This window comes from Pseudophryne corroboree, chromosome 8 (genome assembly GCF_028390025.1).
Source record: "Pseudophryne corroboree isolate aPseCor3 chromosome 8, aPseCor3.hap2, whole genome shotgun sequence".
Lineage (NCBI taxonomy): Eukaryota > Metazoa > Chordata > Amphibia > Anura > Myobatrachidae > Pseudophryne > Pseudophryne corroboree.
Genome location: NC_086451.1, coordinates 110,956,875 through 110,976,381, shown reverse-complemented (window position 1 = coordinate 110,976,381; position 19,507 = coordinate 110,956,875). Strand labels below are relative to the sequence as shown.

The following is a 19,507-nucleotide window of genomic DNA, read 5'->3' as shown; positions in this document are numbered from 1 at the left end:
GCAAAGAAAAATTAAAGAAAAAAGAGGTGCAAGATGGAATTGTCCTTGGGCCCTCCCACCCACCCTTATGTTGTATAAACAGGACATGCACACTTTAACCAACCCATCATTTCAGTGACAGGGTCTGCCACACGACTGTGACTGATATGACGGGTTGGTTTGGACCCCCCCCAAAAAAGAAGCAATTAATCTCTCCTTGCACAAACTGGCTCTACAGAGGCAAGATGTCCACCTCATCATCATCCTCCGATATATCACCGTGTACATCCCCCTCCTCACAGATTATCAATTCGTCCCCACTGGAATCCACCATCTCAGCTCCCTGTGTACTTTGTGGAGGCAATTGCTGCTGGTCAATGTCTCCGCGGAGGAATTGATTATAATTCATTTTAATGAACATCATCTTCTCCACATTTTCTGGATGTAACCTCGTACGCCGATTGCTGACAAGGTGAGCGGCGGCACTAAACACTCTTTCGGAGTACACACTTGTGGGAGGGCAACTTAGGTAGAATAAAGCCAGTTTGTGCAAGGGCCTCCAAATTGCCTCTTTTTCCTGCCAGTATAAGTACGGACTGTGTGACGTGCCTACTTGGATGCGGTCACTCATATAATCCTCCACCATTCTTTCAATGTTGAGAGAATCATATGCAGTGACAGTAGACGACATGTCCGTAATCGTTGTCAGGTCCTTCAGTCCGGACCAGATGTCAGCATCAGCAGTCGCTCCAGACTGCCCTGCATCACCGCCAGCGGGTGGGCTCGGAATTCTGAGCCTTTTCCTCGCACCCCCAGTTGCGGGAGAATGTGAAGGAGGAGATATTGACAGGTCGCGTTCCGCTTGACTTGACAATTTTCTCACCAGCAGGTCTTTCAACCCCAGCAGACTTGTGTCTGCCGGAAAGAGAGATCCAAGGTAGGCTTTAAATCTAGGATCGAGCACGGTGGCCAAAATGTAGTGCTCTGATTTCAACAGATTGACCACCCGTGAATCCTTGTTAAGCGAATTAAGGGCTCCATCCACAAGACCCACATGCCTAGCGGAATCGCTCCGTGTTAGCTCCTCCTTCAATGTCTCCAGCTTCTTCTGCAAAAGCCTGATGAGGGGAATGACCTGACTCAGGCTGGCAGTGTCTGAACTGACTTCACGTGTGGCAAGTTCAAAGGGCATCAGAACCTTGCACAACGTTGAAATCATTCTCCACTGCGCTTGAGACAGGTGCATTCCACCTCCTATATCGTGCTCAATTGTATAGGCTTGAATGGCCTTTTGCTGCTCCTCCAACCTCTGAAGCATATAGAGGGTTGAATTCCACCTCGTTACCACTTCTTGCTTCAGATGATGGCAGGGCAGGTTCAGTAGATTTGGTGGTGCTCCAGTCTTCTGTACGTGGTGCCTGTACGCCGAAAGTGTCCCGCAATTCTTCTGGCCACCGACAGCATCTCTTGCACGCCCCTGTCGTTTTTTAAAAAATTCTGCACCACCAAATTCAAGGTATGTGCAAAACATGGGACGTGCTGGAATTTGCCCATATTTAATGCACACACAATATTGCTGGCGTTGTCCGATGCCACAAATCCACAGGAGAGTCCAATTGGGGTAAGCCATTCCTCGATGATCTTCCTCAGTTGCCGTAAGAGGTTTTCAGCTGTGTGCGTATTCTGGAAACCGGTGATACAAAGCGTAGCCTGCCTAGGAAAGAGTTGGCGTTTGCGAGATGCTGCTACTGGTGCCGCCGCTGCTGTTCTTGCGGCGGGATTCCATACATCTACCCAGTGGGCTGTCACAGTCATATAGTCCTGACCCTGCCCTGCTCCACTTGTCCACATGTCCGTGGTTAAGTGGACATTGGGTACAACTGCATTTTTTAGGACACTGGTGAGTCTTTTTCTGACGTCCGTGTACATTCTCGGTATCGCCTGCCTAGAGAAGTGGAACCTAGATGGTATTTGGTAACGGGGGCACACTGCCTCAATAAATTGTCTAGTTCCCTGTGAACTAACGGCGGATACCGGACGCACGTCTAACACCAACATAGTTGTCAAGGCCTCAGTTATCCGCTTTGCAGCAGGATGACTGCTGTGATATTTCATCTTCCTCGCAAAGGACTGTTGAACAGTCAATTGCTTACTGGAAGTAGTACAAGTGGGCTTACGACTTCCCCTCTGGGATGACCATCGACTCCCAGCAGCAACAACAGCAGCGCCAGCAGCAGTAGGCGTTACACGCAAGGATGCATCGGAGGAATCCCAGGCAGGAGAGGACTCGTCAGAATTGCCAGTGACATGGCCTGCAGGACTATTGGCATTCCTGGGGAAGGAGGAAATTGACACTGAGGGAGTTGGTGGGGTGGTTTGCGTGAGCTTGGTTACAAGAGGAAGGGATTTACTGGTCAGTGGACTGCTTCCGCTGTCGCCCAAAGTTTTTGAACTTGTCACTGACTTATTATGAATGCGCTGCAGGTGACGTATAAGGGAGGATGTTCCGAGGTGGTTAACGTCCTTACCCCTACTTATTACAGCTTGACAAAGGCAACACACGGCTTGACACCTGTTGTCCGCTTTTCTGTTGAAATACCTCCACACTGAAGAGCTGATTTTTTTGGTATTTTCACCAGGCATGTCAACGGCCATATTCCTCCCACGGACAACAGGTGTCTCCCCGGGTGCCTGACTTAAACAAACCACCTCACCATCAGAATCCTCCTGGTCAATTTCCTCCCCAGCGCCAGCAACACCCATATCCTCCTCATCCTGGTGTACTTCAACACTGACATCTTCAATCTGACTATCAAGAACTGGACTGCGTGTGCTCCTTCCAGCACTTGCAGGGGGCGTGCAAATGGTGGAAGGCGCATGCTCTTCACGTCCAGTGTTGGGAAGGTCAGGCATCGCAACCGACACAATTGGACTCTCCTTGTGGATTTGGGATTTCGAAGAACGCACAGTTCTTTGCGGTGCTTTTGCCAGCTTGAGTCTTTTCAGTTTTCTAGCGAGAGGCTGAGTGCTTCCATCCTCATGTGAAGCTGAACCACTAGCCATGAACATAGGCCAGGGCCTCAGCCGTTCCTTGCCACTCCGTGTGGTAAATGGCATATTGGCAAGTTTACGCTTCTCCGACGACAATTTTATTTTAGGTTTTGGAGTCCTTTTTTTACTGATATTTGGTGTTTTGGATTTGACATGCTCTGTACTATGACAACGGGCATCGGCCTTGGCAGACGACGTTGCTGGCATTTCATCGTCTCGGCCATGACTAGTGGCAGCAGCTTCAGCACGAGGTGGAAGTGGATCTTGATCTTTCCCTAATTTTGGAACCTCAACATTTTTGTTCTCCATATTTTAATAGGCACAACTAAAAGGCACCTCAGGTAAACAATGGAGATGGATGGATACTAGTATACAATTATGGATGGACTGCCGAGTGCCGACACAGAGGTAGCTACAGCCGTGGACTACCGTACTGTACTGTGTCTGCTGCTAATATAGACTGGTTGATAATGAGATGTAGTATGTATAAAGAAGAAAGAAAAAAAAAACCACGGGTAGGTGGTATACAATTATGGATGGAGTGCCGAGACAGAGATAGCTACAGCCGTGGACTACCGTACTGTACTGTGTCTGCTGCTAATATAGACTGGATGATAATGAGATGTAGTATGTATAAAGAAGAAAGAAAAAAAAAACCACGGGTAGGTGGTATACAATTATGGATGGACTGCCGAGTGCCGACACAGAGGTAGCTACAGCCGTGGACTACCGTACTGGACTGTGTCTGCTGCTAATATAGACTGGATGATAATGAGATGTAGTATGTATAAAGAAGAAAAAAAAACCCACGGGTAGGTGGTATACAATTATGGATGGACTGCCGAGTGCCGACACAGAGGTAGCTACAGCCGTGGACTACCGTACTGTACTGTGTCTGCTGCTAATATAGACTGGATGATAATGAGATGTAGTATGTATGTATAAAGAAGAAAGAAAAAAAAAACCACGGGTAGGTGGTATACAATTATGGATGGACTGCCGAGTGCCGACACAGAGGTAGCTACAGCCGTGGACTACCGTACTGTACTGTGTCTGCTGCTAATATAGACTGGATGATAATGAGATGTAGTATGTATAAAGAAGAAAGAAAAAAAAAACACGGGTAGGTGGTATACAATTATGGATGGACTGCCGAGTGCCGACACAGAGGTAGCTACAGCCGTGGACTACCGTACTGTACTGTGTCTGCTGCTAATATAGACTGGATGATAATGAGATGTAGTATGTATAAAGAAGAAAGAAAAAAAAAACCACGGGTAGGTGGTATACAATTATGGATGGACTGCCGAGTGCCGACACAGAGGTAGCTACAGCCGTGGACTACCGTACTGTACTGTGTCTGCTGCTAATATAGACTGGATGATAATGAGATGTAGTATGTATAAAGAAGAAAGAAAAAAAAAACCACGGGTAGGTGGTATACAATTATGGATGGACTGCCGAGTGCCGACACAGAGGTAGCTACAGCCGTGGACTACCGTACTGTACTGTGTCTGCTGCTAATATAGACTGGATGATAATGAGATGTAGTATGTATAAAGAAGAAAGAAAAAAAAACCACGGGTAGGTGGTATACAATTATGGATGGACTGCCGAGTGCCGACACAGAGGTAAGCTACAGCCGTGGACTACCGTACTGTACTGTGTCTGCTGCTAATATAGACTGGATGATAATGAGATGTAGTATGTATAAAGAAGAAAGAAAAAAAAAACCACGGGTAGGTGGTATACAATTATGGATGGACTGCCGAGTGCCGACACAGAGGTAGCTACAGCCGTGGACTACCGTACTGTACTGTGTCTGCTGCTAATATAGACTGGTTGATAATGAGATGTAGTATGTATAAAGAAGAAAGAAAAAAAAAACCACGGGTAGGTGGTATACAATTATGGATGGACTGCCGAGTGCCGAGTGCCGACACAGAGGTAGCTACAGCCGTGGACTACCGTACTGTACTGTGTCTGCTGCTAATATAGACTGGATGATAATGAGATGTAGTATGTATAAAGAAGAAAGAAAAAAAAAAACACGGGTAGGTGTTATACAATTATGGATGGACTGCCGAGTGCCGACACAGAGGTAGCTACAGCCGTGGACTACCGTACTGTACTGTGTCTGCTGCTAATATAGACTGGATGATAATGAGATGTAGTATGTATGTATAAAGAAGAAAGAAAAAAAAAACCACGGGTAGGTGGTATACAATTATGGATGGACTGCCGAGTGCCGACACAGAGGTAGCTACAGCCGTGAACTACCGTACTGTGTCTGCTGCTAATATAGACTGGTTGATAATGAGATGTAGTATGTATAAAGAAGAAAGAAAAAAAAAACCACGGGTAGGTGGTATACAATTATGGATGGACTGCCGAGTGCCGACACAGAGGTAGCTACAGCCGTGGACTACCGTACTGTACTGTGTCTGCTGCTAATATAGACTGGATGATAATGAGATGTAGTATGTATAAAGAAGAAAGAAAAAAAAAACCACGGGTAGGTGGTATACAATTATGGATGGACTGCCGAGTGCCGACACAGAGGTAGCTACAGCCGTGAACTACCGTACTGTGTCTGCTGCTAGTATAGACTGGATGATAAATAATGATATAAAAAATATATATATATCACTACTGCAGCCGGACAGGTATATATTATATAATGACGGACCTGCTGGACACTGTCTGTCAGCAGAATGAGTTTTTTAATTTTTATAGAATAAAAAAACACCACACAAGTCACACGACGAGTGTACTTTTTCAGGCAGACATTCAATCACAATATACTATACTGGTGGTCAGTGTGGTCAGGTCACTGGTCACAGTGGTCAGTGGTCAGTCACACTGGCAGTGGCACTCTGGCAGCAAAAGTGTGCACTGTTTAATATGTACTCCTGGCTCCTGCTATAACCTATAACTGCTCCCCAGTCTCCCCCACAATTAAGCTGTGTGAGCACAGTCAGATATTATACATAGATGATGCAGCACACTGGGCTGAGCACAGATATGGTATGTGAGTGTGACTGAGTCACTGTGTATCGTTTTTTTCAGGCAGAGAACAAGAACAGAACGGATTATTAAATAATAATAAATTATAAAACTGCACTGGTGGTCAGGTCACTGGTCATCAGTCACTAGTATAACTCCTCCTAAGCTCCAGTAAGTAAATGAAGTGTCTCACTCTCACTCTCCTATCTATTTTAATTTCTAAACGGAGAGGACGCCAGCCACGTCCTCTCCCTATCAATCTCAATGCACGTGTGAAAATGGCCGCGACGCGCGGCTCCTTATATAGAATCCGAGTCTCGCGATAGAATCCGAGCCTCGCGAGAATCCGACAGCGTGATGATGACGTTCGGGCGCGCTCGGGTTAACCGAGCAAGGCGGGAAGATCCGAGTCGCTCGGACCCGTGTAAAAAAACATGAAGTTCGGGCGGGTTCGGATTCAGAGAAACCGAACCCGCTCATCTCTACTTATGACTCAGTTACCTTTAGAATGTAAGCTCTCACGCACAGGGCCCTCTTCCTTCATGTGCTTTTCCTTCTCTTACTTAAGCCATCTCTGACAGCACCAAATCCTGCAGTTTTCTGCAACGCTGAAATTTACTGTATTTCAATGTAATCTACTGATGCAGCTATGTTTATGTGGGTGTGGATCATGGGGTCGACCACACTTAGGTCAACAGTCATTAGGTCGACCACTGCTGGTTGACAGTGACTAGGTTGACACCTGAAATAGGTCGACATGGTCTTTAGGTCGACATGAACAAGGTTGATATGGAAAAAGGTCGACATGAGTTTTTTTAATAAAAAAATTGGTGTTGTTGTCTTTGGAAAGTGACCGGGAACCCCAATTAGTGCACCGTGTCCCCTCGCATGGCTCGCTTCGCTCCGCTACCGCTGCACTCGGCACAGGTTACTATTCCCAATCGTAGTCCACGTGGATCATAAAGTATGAAAAAGTTCAAAAAATGGGGAAAACATTGAAAAACTCATGTCGAAATTTCCATGTTGACCTAGTACATGTCGACCTAGAGACCGGATACCGTTTATGTACACTGCACTTGTCCTATATTGTCTTCAACTATAAGTCACAGTTTTCCTTATTTGTTTATGTACTCTGTAATTGGGCGCTGCACATCCCTTGTGGCGCCATATACAGTAAATAATGGATAATAATAATAATAATAATAATAATAACAATAATAATAAATTTCCAAAGTTTTGCACAACCAGATATGGCAGCAGGTGCAGGGCCGGCGCTACCACTAGGCAGCTTTAGGCAGCTGCCTATGGGCGCCAGCACTTTAAGGGCGGTGCTGAGTTAAAAAAAAAAAAATGTAAGGCCACCGCGTCCCGGCTCACCAGTGTCTTTCCTCTTGCTCCTTCACTGCTGCGCCTGCGTCGCTAACTCCCCTTCCCTTATCATACCCGCCCCGATGTCCGGGGGCGGCACATTCACCCAGGGAGGAAAGGCACATCCGACACCGCCCGCCCCCGCTATTGCCGCCCGTTACTATAGCGCCGCACCGCGCTGGCGCACTATGCTGCCTCCGTCATGTGTGTGCTGGTGCTGGGAGCCGGGAGCGTGACCGCAGTGACAGCGTCACGCTCCCGGAGCTGTACACAGGCAAGCGGGCTCGGCTCCTCTTCACTTCACGGGGATAGGCAGAGTTGCGCAGCGGCTGATCCAGGAGTCCAGGACAGTATAAGTCTGAAGAGTCTGTCCTGGACTCCTGGATCAGCCGCTGCGCAACTCTGCCTATCCCCGTTAATCTCCCGCATCGCCTCCTCCTGCCTTCTGCGTCTCCTCCCGCTTATTTTATATCCCCCCCCATGGCCGCATAATGTTTTGCTGGGCTGCGGGGTCCAGAAGCATTTGAGCACTGCAAATACCAGATCGCCCAGCATGTGACACCACAGAGCTGCCTCCCCACCTGAAGGTACAGTCTGGATGTGTAACTGCTGTCCAGAGCACCTCTCCTCTGCTGAAATCTCTCCCCATTGCCTCTCTCCCTTGCGCTCTCTCCCCCCATATGCCTCTTTCTCCTCATGCCAAGCCCCCCTCCTCTCTCCCTCTTAATGCCCCATCTCTCTTCAGGCCTAGAATGTGAATTTCAGTTCACACTGTGTCCTACAAGGTGAATTTCGGCTCATTCAGTGTGCTACAATGTGAATGTCGGCTCATTCAGTGTGCTACAATGTGAATGTCGGCTCATTCAGTGTGCTACAATGTGAATTTCGGCTCATTCAGTGTGCTACAAGGTGAATTTCGGCTCATTCAGTGTTCTATAATGTGAATGTCGGCTCATTCAGTGTGCTACAATGTGAATTTCGGCTCATTCAGTGTGCTACAATGTGAATTTCGGCTCATTCAGTGTTCTATAATTTGAATGTCGGCTCATTCAGTGTGCTATAATGTGAATGTCGGCTCATTCAGTGTGCTACAATGTGAATGTCGGCTCATTTAGTGTGCTACAAGGTGAATTTCGGCTCATTCAGTGTGCTACAATGTGAATGTCGGCTCATTCAGTGTGCTACAAGGTGAATTTTGGCTCATTCAGTGTGCTACAAGGTGAATTTCGGTTCATTCAGTGTGCTACAATGTGAATGTCGGCTCATTCAGTGTGCTACAATGTGAATGTCGGCTCATTCAGTGTGCTACAAGGTGAATTTCGGCTCATTCAGTGTGCTACAATGTGAATTTTGGCTCATTCAGTGTGCTACAAGGTGAATTTCGGTTCATTCAGTGTGCTACAATGTGAATGTCGGCTCATTCAGTGTGCTACAAGGTGAATTTCGGCTCATTCAGTGTGCTACAATGTGAATGTCGGCTCATTCAGTGGGCTACAAGGTGAATTTTGGCTCATTCAGTGTGCTACAAGGTGAATTTCGGTTCATTCAGTGTGCTACAATGTGAATGTCGGCTCATTCAGTGTGCTACAATGTGAATGTCGGCTCATTCAGTGTGCTACAATGTGAATTTCGGCTCATTCAGTGTGCTATAATGTGAATGTCGGCTCATTCAGTGTGCTACAATGTGAATGTCGGCTCATTCAGTGTGCTACAAGGTGAATTTTGGCTCAGTCAGTGTGCTACAATGTGAATTTCGGCTCATTCAGTGTGCTACAATGTGAATTTCGGCTCATTCAGTGTGCTACAATTTGAATTTCGGCTCATTCAGTGTGCTACAATGTGAATTTCGGCTCATTCAGTGTGCTACAATGTGAATTTCGGCTCATTCAGTGTGCTACAATGTGAATTTTGGCTCATTCAGTGTTCTACAATGTGAATTTCGGCTCATTCAGTGTGCTACAATGTGAATTTCGGCTCATTCAGTGTGTTACTATGTGTATTTCGGCTCATTCAGTGTGCTACAATGTGAATTTCGGCTCATTCAGTGTGCTACAATGTGAATTTTGGCTCATTCAGTGTGCTACAAGGTGAATGTCGGCTCATACAGTGTGCTACAAGGTGAATTTCGGCTCATTCAGTGTGCTACAAGGTGAATTTTCGGCTCATTCAGTGTGTTACAATGTGAATTTCGGCTCATTCAGTGTGCTATAATGTGAATTTCGTCTCATTCAGTGTGTTACAAGGTGAATTTCGGCTCATTCAGTGTGCTACAATGTGAATTTTGGCTCATTCAGTGTGCTACAAGGTGAATGTCGGCTCATACAGTGTGCTAAAAGGTGAATGTCTGCTCATTCAGTGTGTTACAAGGTGAAAGGGGCACCAGTACTAGAGAGTATAAGGGGTATTACTACACCGAGGGACATGCCCCCTGTTTAGTGGCCACGGCCCCTCTTCCGGAGCCCGCGCGCATGATTTTAACCTTCGCTTTTTTTTTGGGGGGGGGCATTAATGATATTGCCCTGGGCTACAAAATCCCTAGTTACGCCTCTGATATATATATATATATATATATATATATATATATATATATATAATTATTATTATTATTATTATTATTATTATTTTTTAGGGGGGAGGTTGCTGATGATTTGCCTAGGGTGCTGGGAAACCTTGCACCGGCCCTGAGCAGGTGCAGAAATGCCCATCAGGAGTTGTAACTGTTGTGGGTGTCTGACCTCTGGTGCAAGGTCTGTGCTGCTGCTGATGTTGATGATTACAACCTACCTTTACTGTATTAAAAAAGAATATAAATATGCTGGCACACAACCTAAAATGTATCTGAGCAGCAGCAAACATTGGGGGTGATTCAGACCTAATCCCATGGCTGCTAAAATTGTTGTCCTGCGATCAGATAGTCGCCGCCCAAGGGGAGAGTATATTCGCCGTGTAAGTGTGTGATCATATGTGTACACCGAGCTACTAAAAAATCCCTCAGGCAGCGGACAGCTGCAAATCCGTCAGCACCTCACTCACCAGTGAATGGTTTTTACCAGTGTGTGCAGTCTGTGCACAGCCCAGGACTTACTCCTACAGTGCAATGAGAACAGGCTGATCGGATCCGGAGCTGACGTCACACACCCTCCCCGAAAAGGCTTGGGAACGCCTGTGTTTTCCCTGACACTCCCAGAAAACGGTCAGTTGCCACCCACGATCGGCTTCCTCCTGTTAATCAGCATGTGAATGGCTGTGCGATTAGAATTTTCGCACCAGCCTGTTGCTGACCGGCGATGCCTGTTGTTGTTTGCTAACGCGTGTGCGCAATGCGGTGCATACGCATGCGCTGTTAATCGCTGATCGCCCGCTGTGTGAAAACGCACAGAAACGATCAGGTCTGAATCACCCCCATAGCCAATAATACCCTTTGAATGCAAATGCATCCAAAACATCATATTTACATGATAAAATTCAAGGTACAGTGACCGAGTGCTGTCCAGTATATTCAAAAGGGTGTATTTTCGCCAGTCCATATTTATATCTAAGGCATGCATAAACCACCAATTAAAATAATAAATAAATCTAACACATTAGTGAGCATACAGTATATATCAGTATTATTTTTACTAAAATAATGTGAAATGGGTGTTTTCACCCTTTTTTTTTCATTATTTTAGTATCACAGGCATTTACTAATGGGCAATTGGAGAAGAATTCGCAAAATTCTCCTTCATGCCTTAAAATTGCATATTTTTTAGTATTCAGATTGCAATTCGCATACTTGTAATAAGAAATGCAATCTGCTCTACTTTAATAAAAATAACTTGTAAAAAAATACCGGAGGAAGCCCTGTAACAATAACGCTATCTTCAGATGATATTAATAGGGCTTTCTCTGACTTCCTAGTGGATGCTGGGTACTCCGTAAGGACCATGGGGTATAGACGGGCTCCGCAGGAGACTGGGCACTCTTAAAAGAAAGATTAGGTACTATATCTGGTGTGCACTGGCTCCTCCCTCTATGCCCCTCCTCCAGACCTCAGTTAGTTTCTGTGCCCGGCCAGAGCTGGATGCACCCTAGGGGCTCTCCTGAGCTTCCTAGAAAAGAAAGTATTTGTTAGGTTTTTATTTTCAGTGAGATCTGCTGGCAACAGACTCACTGCTACATGGGACTGAAGGGAGAGAAGCGAACCTACCTGCTTGCAGCTAGCTTGGGCTTCTAAGGCTACTGGACACCATTAGCTCCAGAGGGATCGAACACAGGCCCAGTCCTCGGTCGTCCGGTCCCGGAGCCGCGCCGCAGTCCCCCTTTCAGAGCCAGAAGAACGAAGAGAAGTTGAAAATCGGCGGCTGAAGACTCCGGTCTTCATTAAGGTAGCGCACAGCACTGCAGCTGTGCGCCATTGCTCCCTTAGCACACCACACACTCCGGTCACTGATGGGTGCAGGGCGCTGGGGGGGGGGCGCCCTGGGCAGCAATTAGATTAGTTTACTTGGCGAAAAGCACATAATACAGTCTGATAAACTGTATATGTGCATTAACCGCCGCCATTAAAGTACATAAAAGGACAGAAGCCCGCCGCTGAGGGGGCCGGGCCTTCTTCCTCAGCACACCGGCGCCATTTTCTCTTCACAGCTCAGCTGGAAGGAAGCTCCCCAGGCTCTCCCCTGCAGTATCCTGGTACACAAAGGGTAAAAAAGTGAGGGGGGGGCACATAAATTTAGGCGCAAAACTGTGTATATAAGCTGCTATAGGGGAAAAATCACTCAGTATAGTGTACATCCCTGTATTATATAGCGCTGTGGTGTGTGCTGGCATACTCTCTCTCTGTCTCTCCAAAGGGCCTGGTGAGGGAACTGTCTTCAAATAGAGCATCCCCTGTGTGTGTGGTGTGTCGGTACGCGTGTGTCGACATGTATGAGGTAAAAGGCTCCTCTAAGGAGGTGATAGAGCGGATATGTGTGTGGGAGGGTGTCTCCGTCGACAACGCCGACACCTGTTTGGATATGTGTAAGTGCTGAGGTAAAATTATTGCACAAAAGGTTAGGGAACAGAAAGGAAATCTTCCCTGGTCTGTCCCTATGTCACAGAGTCCTTCAGAGTCTCTCTATGTTCACTATCCAAAATAACAAAGTATCGACACGGAGTTTAACTCCACTGTCAACTACGATAATGCAAAGTTACAGCCAAGAGGGCTAAAAGATATTCAATATATGATTATTGGAATAAAAGATGATTTGCATATCACTGATGACTCATCTGTCCCTGACACGAGAGTACACATGTTAAGGGGAAGAATGCTGAGGTAAATTTCCCTCCTCTCATGAGGAAAAAGAGCGGGAATCTCCAGACAAGAGACGGCAGCTTCCCACAAGAGAATTCTCAGGCTGTATCCTTTCCCCACTAGGGCCAGGATGTGTTGAGAATCTTCCCCTTGGGTGTCCTGTTTGCACTAGCTATTCTCAGGGATCCTGCAGATAGTGTGCACATTCTAGTATACTACCCAGACCGGCGATTGTGTCGGCATGGGTTTATAGCGCTGTGGCAGCGTGGACAGGTACCTTATCAGCAGAGATTGAGACCCTAGTATGCATATAAATATTTTAAGATGCTGTCTTAAGTGATAGATATATAATTATAAAGCATGCCCAAAGGGACATGAGTATACTGGGTCCTAGAGACAAAAGCTATGTCGATTTCTGCTTGACGTGTCCTGTAGAATATACATTGGACAGATGATGCCGACTTAAGAGGCATATGGAAGGCTGAGGATTGTGTGGAGAAAGGTTCTCGGGCCTGGTCTCCACAGCTATAGCTGGTAATTCTGATATTTTGCCTTATATTCCTGCACAGCCTAGGAAAGCACGACATTATTAAATGCAGCTTTTCGAATAAAGAAACAAGAAAGTCTGAGGTGCGTCCTTTCTTGTCAGAGCCGGGGGCAGAGGAAAGAAGCTGTACAACACAGCTAGTCCCCAGGAACAGAAGTCCTCCCCGGCCTCTACAAAAATCCACCGCATGTCGCTGGGGCTCCACAGGCGGAGCTAGGCCCGGTGGGGACACGCCTTCGTAACTTCAGCCACAAGTGGGTTCACTCCCTGTTAGATCCCTGGGCAATAGAAATTGTATCGCAGGGATACAGGCTGGACTGTGAGAAGATGCCCCCTCACCGAGGACCCGGCGGGCTTCCCCCCAAGAGAGGGAGCCAGTGTTAACTGCAATTCGTAAATTGTATCTTCAACAGGTGGTGGTCAAGGGTCCCCTCCTTCAACAAGAGGGTGTTATTATTCGACCATGTTATAATCCCGAAACCAGACGGTTCGGTTAGACCCATATTGAATTAAAATCCCTGAACATATACCTGAAAAGGTTCAGGTTCAAGATGGAATCGCTAAGAGCGGTCATTGCAAGCCTGAAATTAATCGGGACATAAGGGATGCATACCTTTGTGTCCCCATTTATCCACCTCATCAGGCGTACCTCAGAATTGCGGTACGGGATTGTCATTACCAATTTCACCAAGGTAATGGCGGATATGATGGTGCTCCTGCGGAAGCAAGGTGTCACTATTATCACATACTTGGATGATCTCCTCATAAAAGCGAGATCAAGAGAGCAGTTGCTGGACAGCGTATCACCTTCTCTGGAAGTGAAACGGCAACACGACTGGATTCTATATATTCCGAAGTCGCAGTTGGTTCCTACAACTCATCTGCCTCGCCTAGGCATGATCCTAGACACAGACCAGAAGAGGGTTTATCTCCCGATAGAGAGAGCTCAGGAGCTTATGACACTGGTCAGGAATCTATTGAAAACCAAAACAGGTGTCAGTGCTTCACTGCACTCGAGTCCTGGGAAGGATGATGGCATCATACTAGGCCATCCCCTTTGGCTGGTTCCATGCAAGGACAATGGAACTTACTGGACAAGTGGTCCGGATCACATCTTCAGATGCATTGGTTAATCACCCTATCCCCCAGGGCCAGGGTGTCTCTACTGTGGTGGCTGCGGAGTGCTCACCTTCTCGAGGGCCGCAGATTCGGCATTCAGGACTGGGTCCTGGTGACCACGGATGCAAGCCTCCGAGGGTGGGGGGCAGTTACACAGGGAAGAAAATTCCAAGGTTTGTGGTCAAGCCAACAGACTTGCCTTCACATCAATAACCTGGACTAAGGGCCATATACAACGCCCTAAGTCAAGCGGAGTTCCTGCTTCGCGACCAACCGGTTCTGATCCAGCTTGACCGCAGGGGCTCATGTAAACCGCCAGGGCGGCACAAGGAGCAGGGTGGCGAGGGTAGAAGCCACCAGAATTCTTCGCTGGGCGGAGAATCAAGTAAGCGCACTGTCAGCAGTGTTCATTCCGGGAGTGGACACGACCTCCACCCGGGAAAGTGGTGACATCATCAGGAAGTCTTCACGCAGTTTTGCAAATTGATGGAAACTGCCTCAGGTGGACTACATGGCGTCCCACCTCAATAAAAAGATAAAAAAGGTTTTACGCTGGGTCAAGGGACTCTCAGGCGATAGCTGTGGTCGCACTAGTAACACCTTGGGTGTTCCAGTTGGTCTATATATTCTCTCCTCTTCCTCTCAGACCCAAGGGCTGAGAATTGTAATAAACGGAGGAGTGTGAACAATATTCTTTGCTCCGGATTGGCCAAGAAGGACTCGGTACCCGGAACTGCAAGAAATGCTCTCAGAGGACCCATGGCCTCTGCCTCTCAGTCAGGACATGTTGCAACAGGGACCCTGTCTGATCCAAGACTTACCGCGGCTGCGTTGGACGGCATGGCGGTTGAATGCCGGATCCTAGCGGAAAAGGGCATTCCGGATGCAGTTATTCCTACGCTGATAAAGGCTAGGAAAGACGTGACAGCAAGACTTTTTCACTGTATATGGCGAAAATAGGTTGCTTGGTGTGTGGCCGGGAAGGCCCTACAGAGGAATTCCAGGGAGGTCGATTCCTGCACTTCCTACAGTCAGGAGTGACTATGGGCCTAAAATTAGGATCCATAAAGGCCATGATTTCGGCCCTATCCCTTTTTCTCTCAAAAAGAACTGGCTTCACTGCCTGAAGTTCGGACGTTGTTACAGGGGTGCTGCATATTCAGCCCCTTTTGTGCCTCCAGTGGCACCTTGGGATCTTAACGTGTGTTGGATTCCTAAAATCCCACTGGTTTGAGCCACTTAAGACCGTGGAGCTAAAATATCTCACGTGGAAAGTGGTCATGCTTTTGGCCTTAGCTTGGACTAGGCGTGTGTCAGAATTGGCGGCTTTGTCATGTAAAAGCCCATATCTGATCTTCCATATGGAAAGGGCAGAATGGAGGATTCGTCCCCAATTTCTCCCTAAGGTGGTATCATCGTTTCATTTGAACCAACCTATTGTGGTGCCTGCGGCTACTAGGGACTTGGAGGATTCCAAGTTGCTGGACGTAGTCCGGGCCCTGAAACTTTATGTTTCCAGGACGGCTAGAGTCAGAAAAACTGACTCGCTATTTATCCTGCATGCACCCAACAAGCTGGGTGCTCCTGCTTCAAAGCAGACTATTGCTCGCTGGATCTGTAGCACGATTCAGCTTGCACATTCTGCGGCTGGACTGCCGCATCCTAAATTAGTAAAAGCCCATTCCACGAGGAAGGTGGGCTCTTCTTGGGCGGCTGCCCGAGGGGTCTCGGCTTTACAACTTTGCCGAGCTGCTACTTGGTCGGGTTCAAACACTTTTGCAAAATTCTACAAGTTTGATACCCTGGCTGAGGAGGACCTTGAGTTTGCTCATTCGGTGCTGCAGAGTCATCCGCACTCTCCCGCCCGTTTGGGAGCTTTGGTATAATCCCCATGGTCCTTACGGAGTACCCAGCATCCACTAGGACGTCAGAGAAAATAAGAATTTACTCACCGGTAATTCTCGTAGTCCGTAGTGGATGCTGGGAGCCCGTCCCAAGTGCGGACTCTCTGCAATACATGTATATAGTTATTGCTTAACTAAAGGGTTATTGTATGAGCCATCTGTTGAGAGAGGCTCAGTTATTGTTCATACTGTTAACTGGGTATAGTTATCACGAGTTGTACGGTGTGATTGGTGTGGCTGGTATGAGCCTTACCCTGGATTCCAAATCCTTTCCTAGTAATGTCAGCTCTTCCGGGCACAGTTTCCCTAACTGAGGTCTGGAGGAGGGGCATAGAGGGAGGAGCCAGTGCACACCAGATATAGTACCTAATCTTTCTTTTAAGAGTGCCCAGTCTCCTGCAGAGCCCGTCTATACCCCATGGTCCTTACGGAGTACCCAGCATCCACTACGGACTACGAGAAATAGAATTACCGGTGAATAAATTCTTATTTTCCTCCAGTTCCCCTACTCTAGCTCAGCCTTCTCTGCCTGCTGTGATCAGTCATGTGTTGTCTGCATAGACCATAGGCTGACGAGTGAAGAAAAAAAGTTTAAAAAAAAAACATGGACTGGTGACCAGCTCTGTGTGTCCCCAATCAGCTGATGCTGTGGAACTCCCGGGTGGCACCAGTGTTGTAAAGTGAGATGCCACTGGGAGTTTCACAGACATTGCTGGCTGGAGACACACAGAGAAGGAGCTGGTCACCGATCTGTAGCTCATACTTGCCTACTCTCACAGATCCTGAAGGAGACACACTATATTTGGGGTAGTCCCCCCGCAGACCCGGAAGAGTGGGAACCCCTCCCGCATCCCACCCATTTCCTAGTGAAGTGTGCAGAATGCAGAGTTTAATATTGGGAACCCCGGTGGTCCTCGAGGGGGAGGTGGTGGAGCCTACTGACACATTTCAATTTAAATGTGTAATTTTGGCCCCACCCCTGTGAAAATATGAACCAATCGCAGATTTCTGCCAAAAAGGGCAGGGCTTAGCGATGTGACCCGCCAGGGCTTCTTCCAGAGAGGATAAGGACAAAGCTGACAAGTATGCTGTAGCTGCAGCAGCATGCAGGTAAGTGTCAGCTCAGCGGGGGTCACACACTCAGGGTATTCTTCATTAAAAGTACCCTGAAAACTGCGATAGCAGATCGCAGGGACAGAGCTTTTTCACAAACTCTGTTCCTGCGGGTGTGGTTCATAGGTTCGACCACACTTAGGTCGACAGTGTCTAGGTCGACCACTATTGGTCAACAGTGACTAAGTCAACACCCAAAATATGTCAACACAAGCATTAGGTCGACATGAGCAAGGTTGACGTGACAAAAGGTCGACATGAATTTTTTTTAAAAAAAATTGTGTTATTTTATTTGTTAAGTGACCGGGAAACCCAATTAGTGCACTGCTTCACTCGCCATGCTTCGGGTAAGATGCCTCGCTGCGCTTGGCACAGGTATGAAAAAGCTAAAAAAAATGAAAAACTCAAGTCGACCTTTTGTCATGTCGACCTAGTACATGTCAACCTAGGGACCATGTCGACTTAGAAGCTATGTCAACCAATAGTGGTCGACCTAATGACTGTTGACCTAAGTGTGGTCAACCTAGAGACGGGATACCGTCCCTGCATGCAATATTTGATAAATGCATACCCTCCAACAATTTACACATAAAAATTGGTACAAATTCGAAAAGGGGGCGTGGGCATGGGTAAAGTGGTGTGGCCACGCCCCTTTTCCTATACTTTCAATGGAAGTTTGGAGAGGCAAAAATCGGTACAGACCATAAAAAAAGGTACAGTACCTGCCACAAAGGTACAGTTGGGGGGTACTGTATGTACATGCTTACGATGTATTCAAATATCGCAGTGCGAATTTGGGCAAATTTATCACATTACATGCACATCTGAGATGCGGATTGTGATAAATATGCCCCTATATAACAAAATGTCCTGATCCCTTCCTCAATGTCCTTTTTCTCAAATGTCTTAATTAACATATGAAGCTTCAGTTAGTAGTATTTCAGGAGAAATTCAATCTTTGAGCTATGTATTACATTTAATATAATTCTTATTCACTCACCTGATGCTGAAATCCCAAAAGGCACAGACAGGAATGTGATGAAGCTTGTCTGAGTGACGCTACCAGGCAACATAAAGAGGCATTAGTGACCTGACTTTAAAACTGACATTTAAAATCAAATATCATAACAGTTGTCATTATACAGAAGATGTAACACCGTGAAATGTCTCACATCACACAAGCTATTTAAAGAAACAAAATGCCAGTTTGGAAGAAGCTCATCTGAAATCTGCTGAGAAAAATGTGAGTGATCTTCCAGGAGGAATTGTTCACATTCAGCATTTCAGGATATATAGCTAGGAGACCAAGAAAGTTCCTACAGCATAATAAAACAGACGGTGGCAGCAGGATTAAGGTGGCAAAAATTGAAGGAAATAGCAACAGTATAAATGACTTATAGAGATATAAATCAGCTTTAGAAGATAATGTTTGTACATATTTATTACAGTTTATAAAAAGCTATAGCCGATTGTCTTTGTTTTGTTTAAGGTAGTATAAACCCATAACGGTAAAAGAGGACGGATGGAGGAATATGGAAAAGAAAACTTTATTGACAGTCTACCAAACTGCTGGGTAGAGTGTGTGTTTTTTATGCAACTAAAATTGTAAGTCAATTTGCTGAAAAGAAAACAAAATGGGCCAGTAAAAAAAGTGTTTAGAGGCCACCGGGGATTATTTAATGAGCAGATTGCAGAATTTAAAGTGGTAATTTTATTAAAAGGTGCCTTTTTTTTTACATGCAGACTCTTATCAGTACGTCTGGTTCCTCCTCCGCTTCATAAGCTAGGAAAATACCTGTAGTAGTACTGTATATTCATTTTAGTATTAACCTCTTGGATGGTGTGTATTTATTTGATTTCCTTTGAACTTATTGTACTCCCTTCTTTTCTCCCTCCCTCTCTTCATCCTCGTTTCCCAGTTTCTGTGTCATTTGTGAACTATGACTGTATTTGATCTCTGTCCAAATTGAATGGTCTTACCCTTGTATAAAAAATTATTGAGTTACAAAAAAAGGTGCTGTTTCGCCTTTAATAAAATCAGTGCTATACATCCAGCAACAAATGGAAGCTACAGTAACTAACCCAATCCTACTGTATGTCTTTCTGTAGCCTCACTCATGCTATCTAGGACTGGCCTTTCTT

At 46.4% G+C, this 19,507-nt stretch overlaps 1 protein-coding gene across 3 annotated transcripts in view; it reads right to left on the bottom strand.

The window, feature by feature from the left end:
* Window positions 1-19,507, bottom strand: part of ADGRD2 (adhesion G protein-coupled receptor D2) — a 611,421-nt gene that overhangs the window by 534,782 nt on the left and 57,132 nt on the right. For all 3 annotated transcript variants that reach the window (XM_063936865.1, XM_063936864.1, XM_063936863.1), the window contains exon 13: window positions 18,366-18,424. In XM_063936865.1, the coding sequence (XP_063792935.1) occupies window positions 18,366-18,424 (59 nt within the window). The remainder of the gene's footprint in view (window positions 1-18,365; window positions 18,425-19,507) is intronic.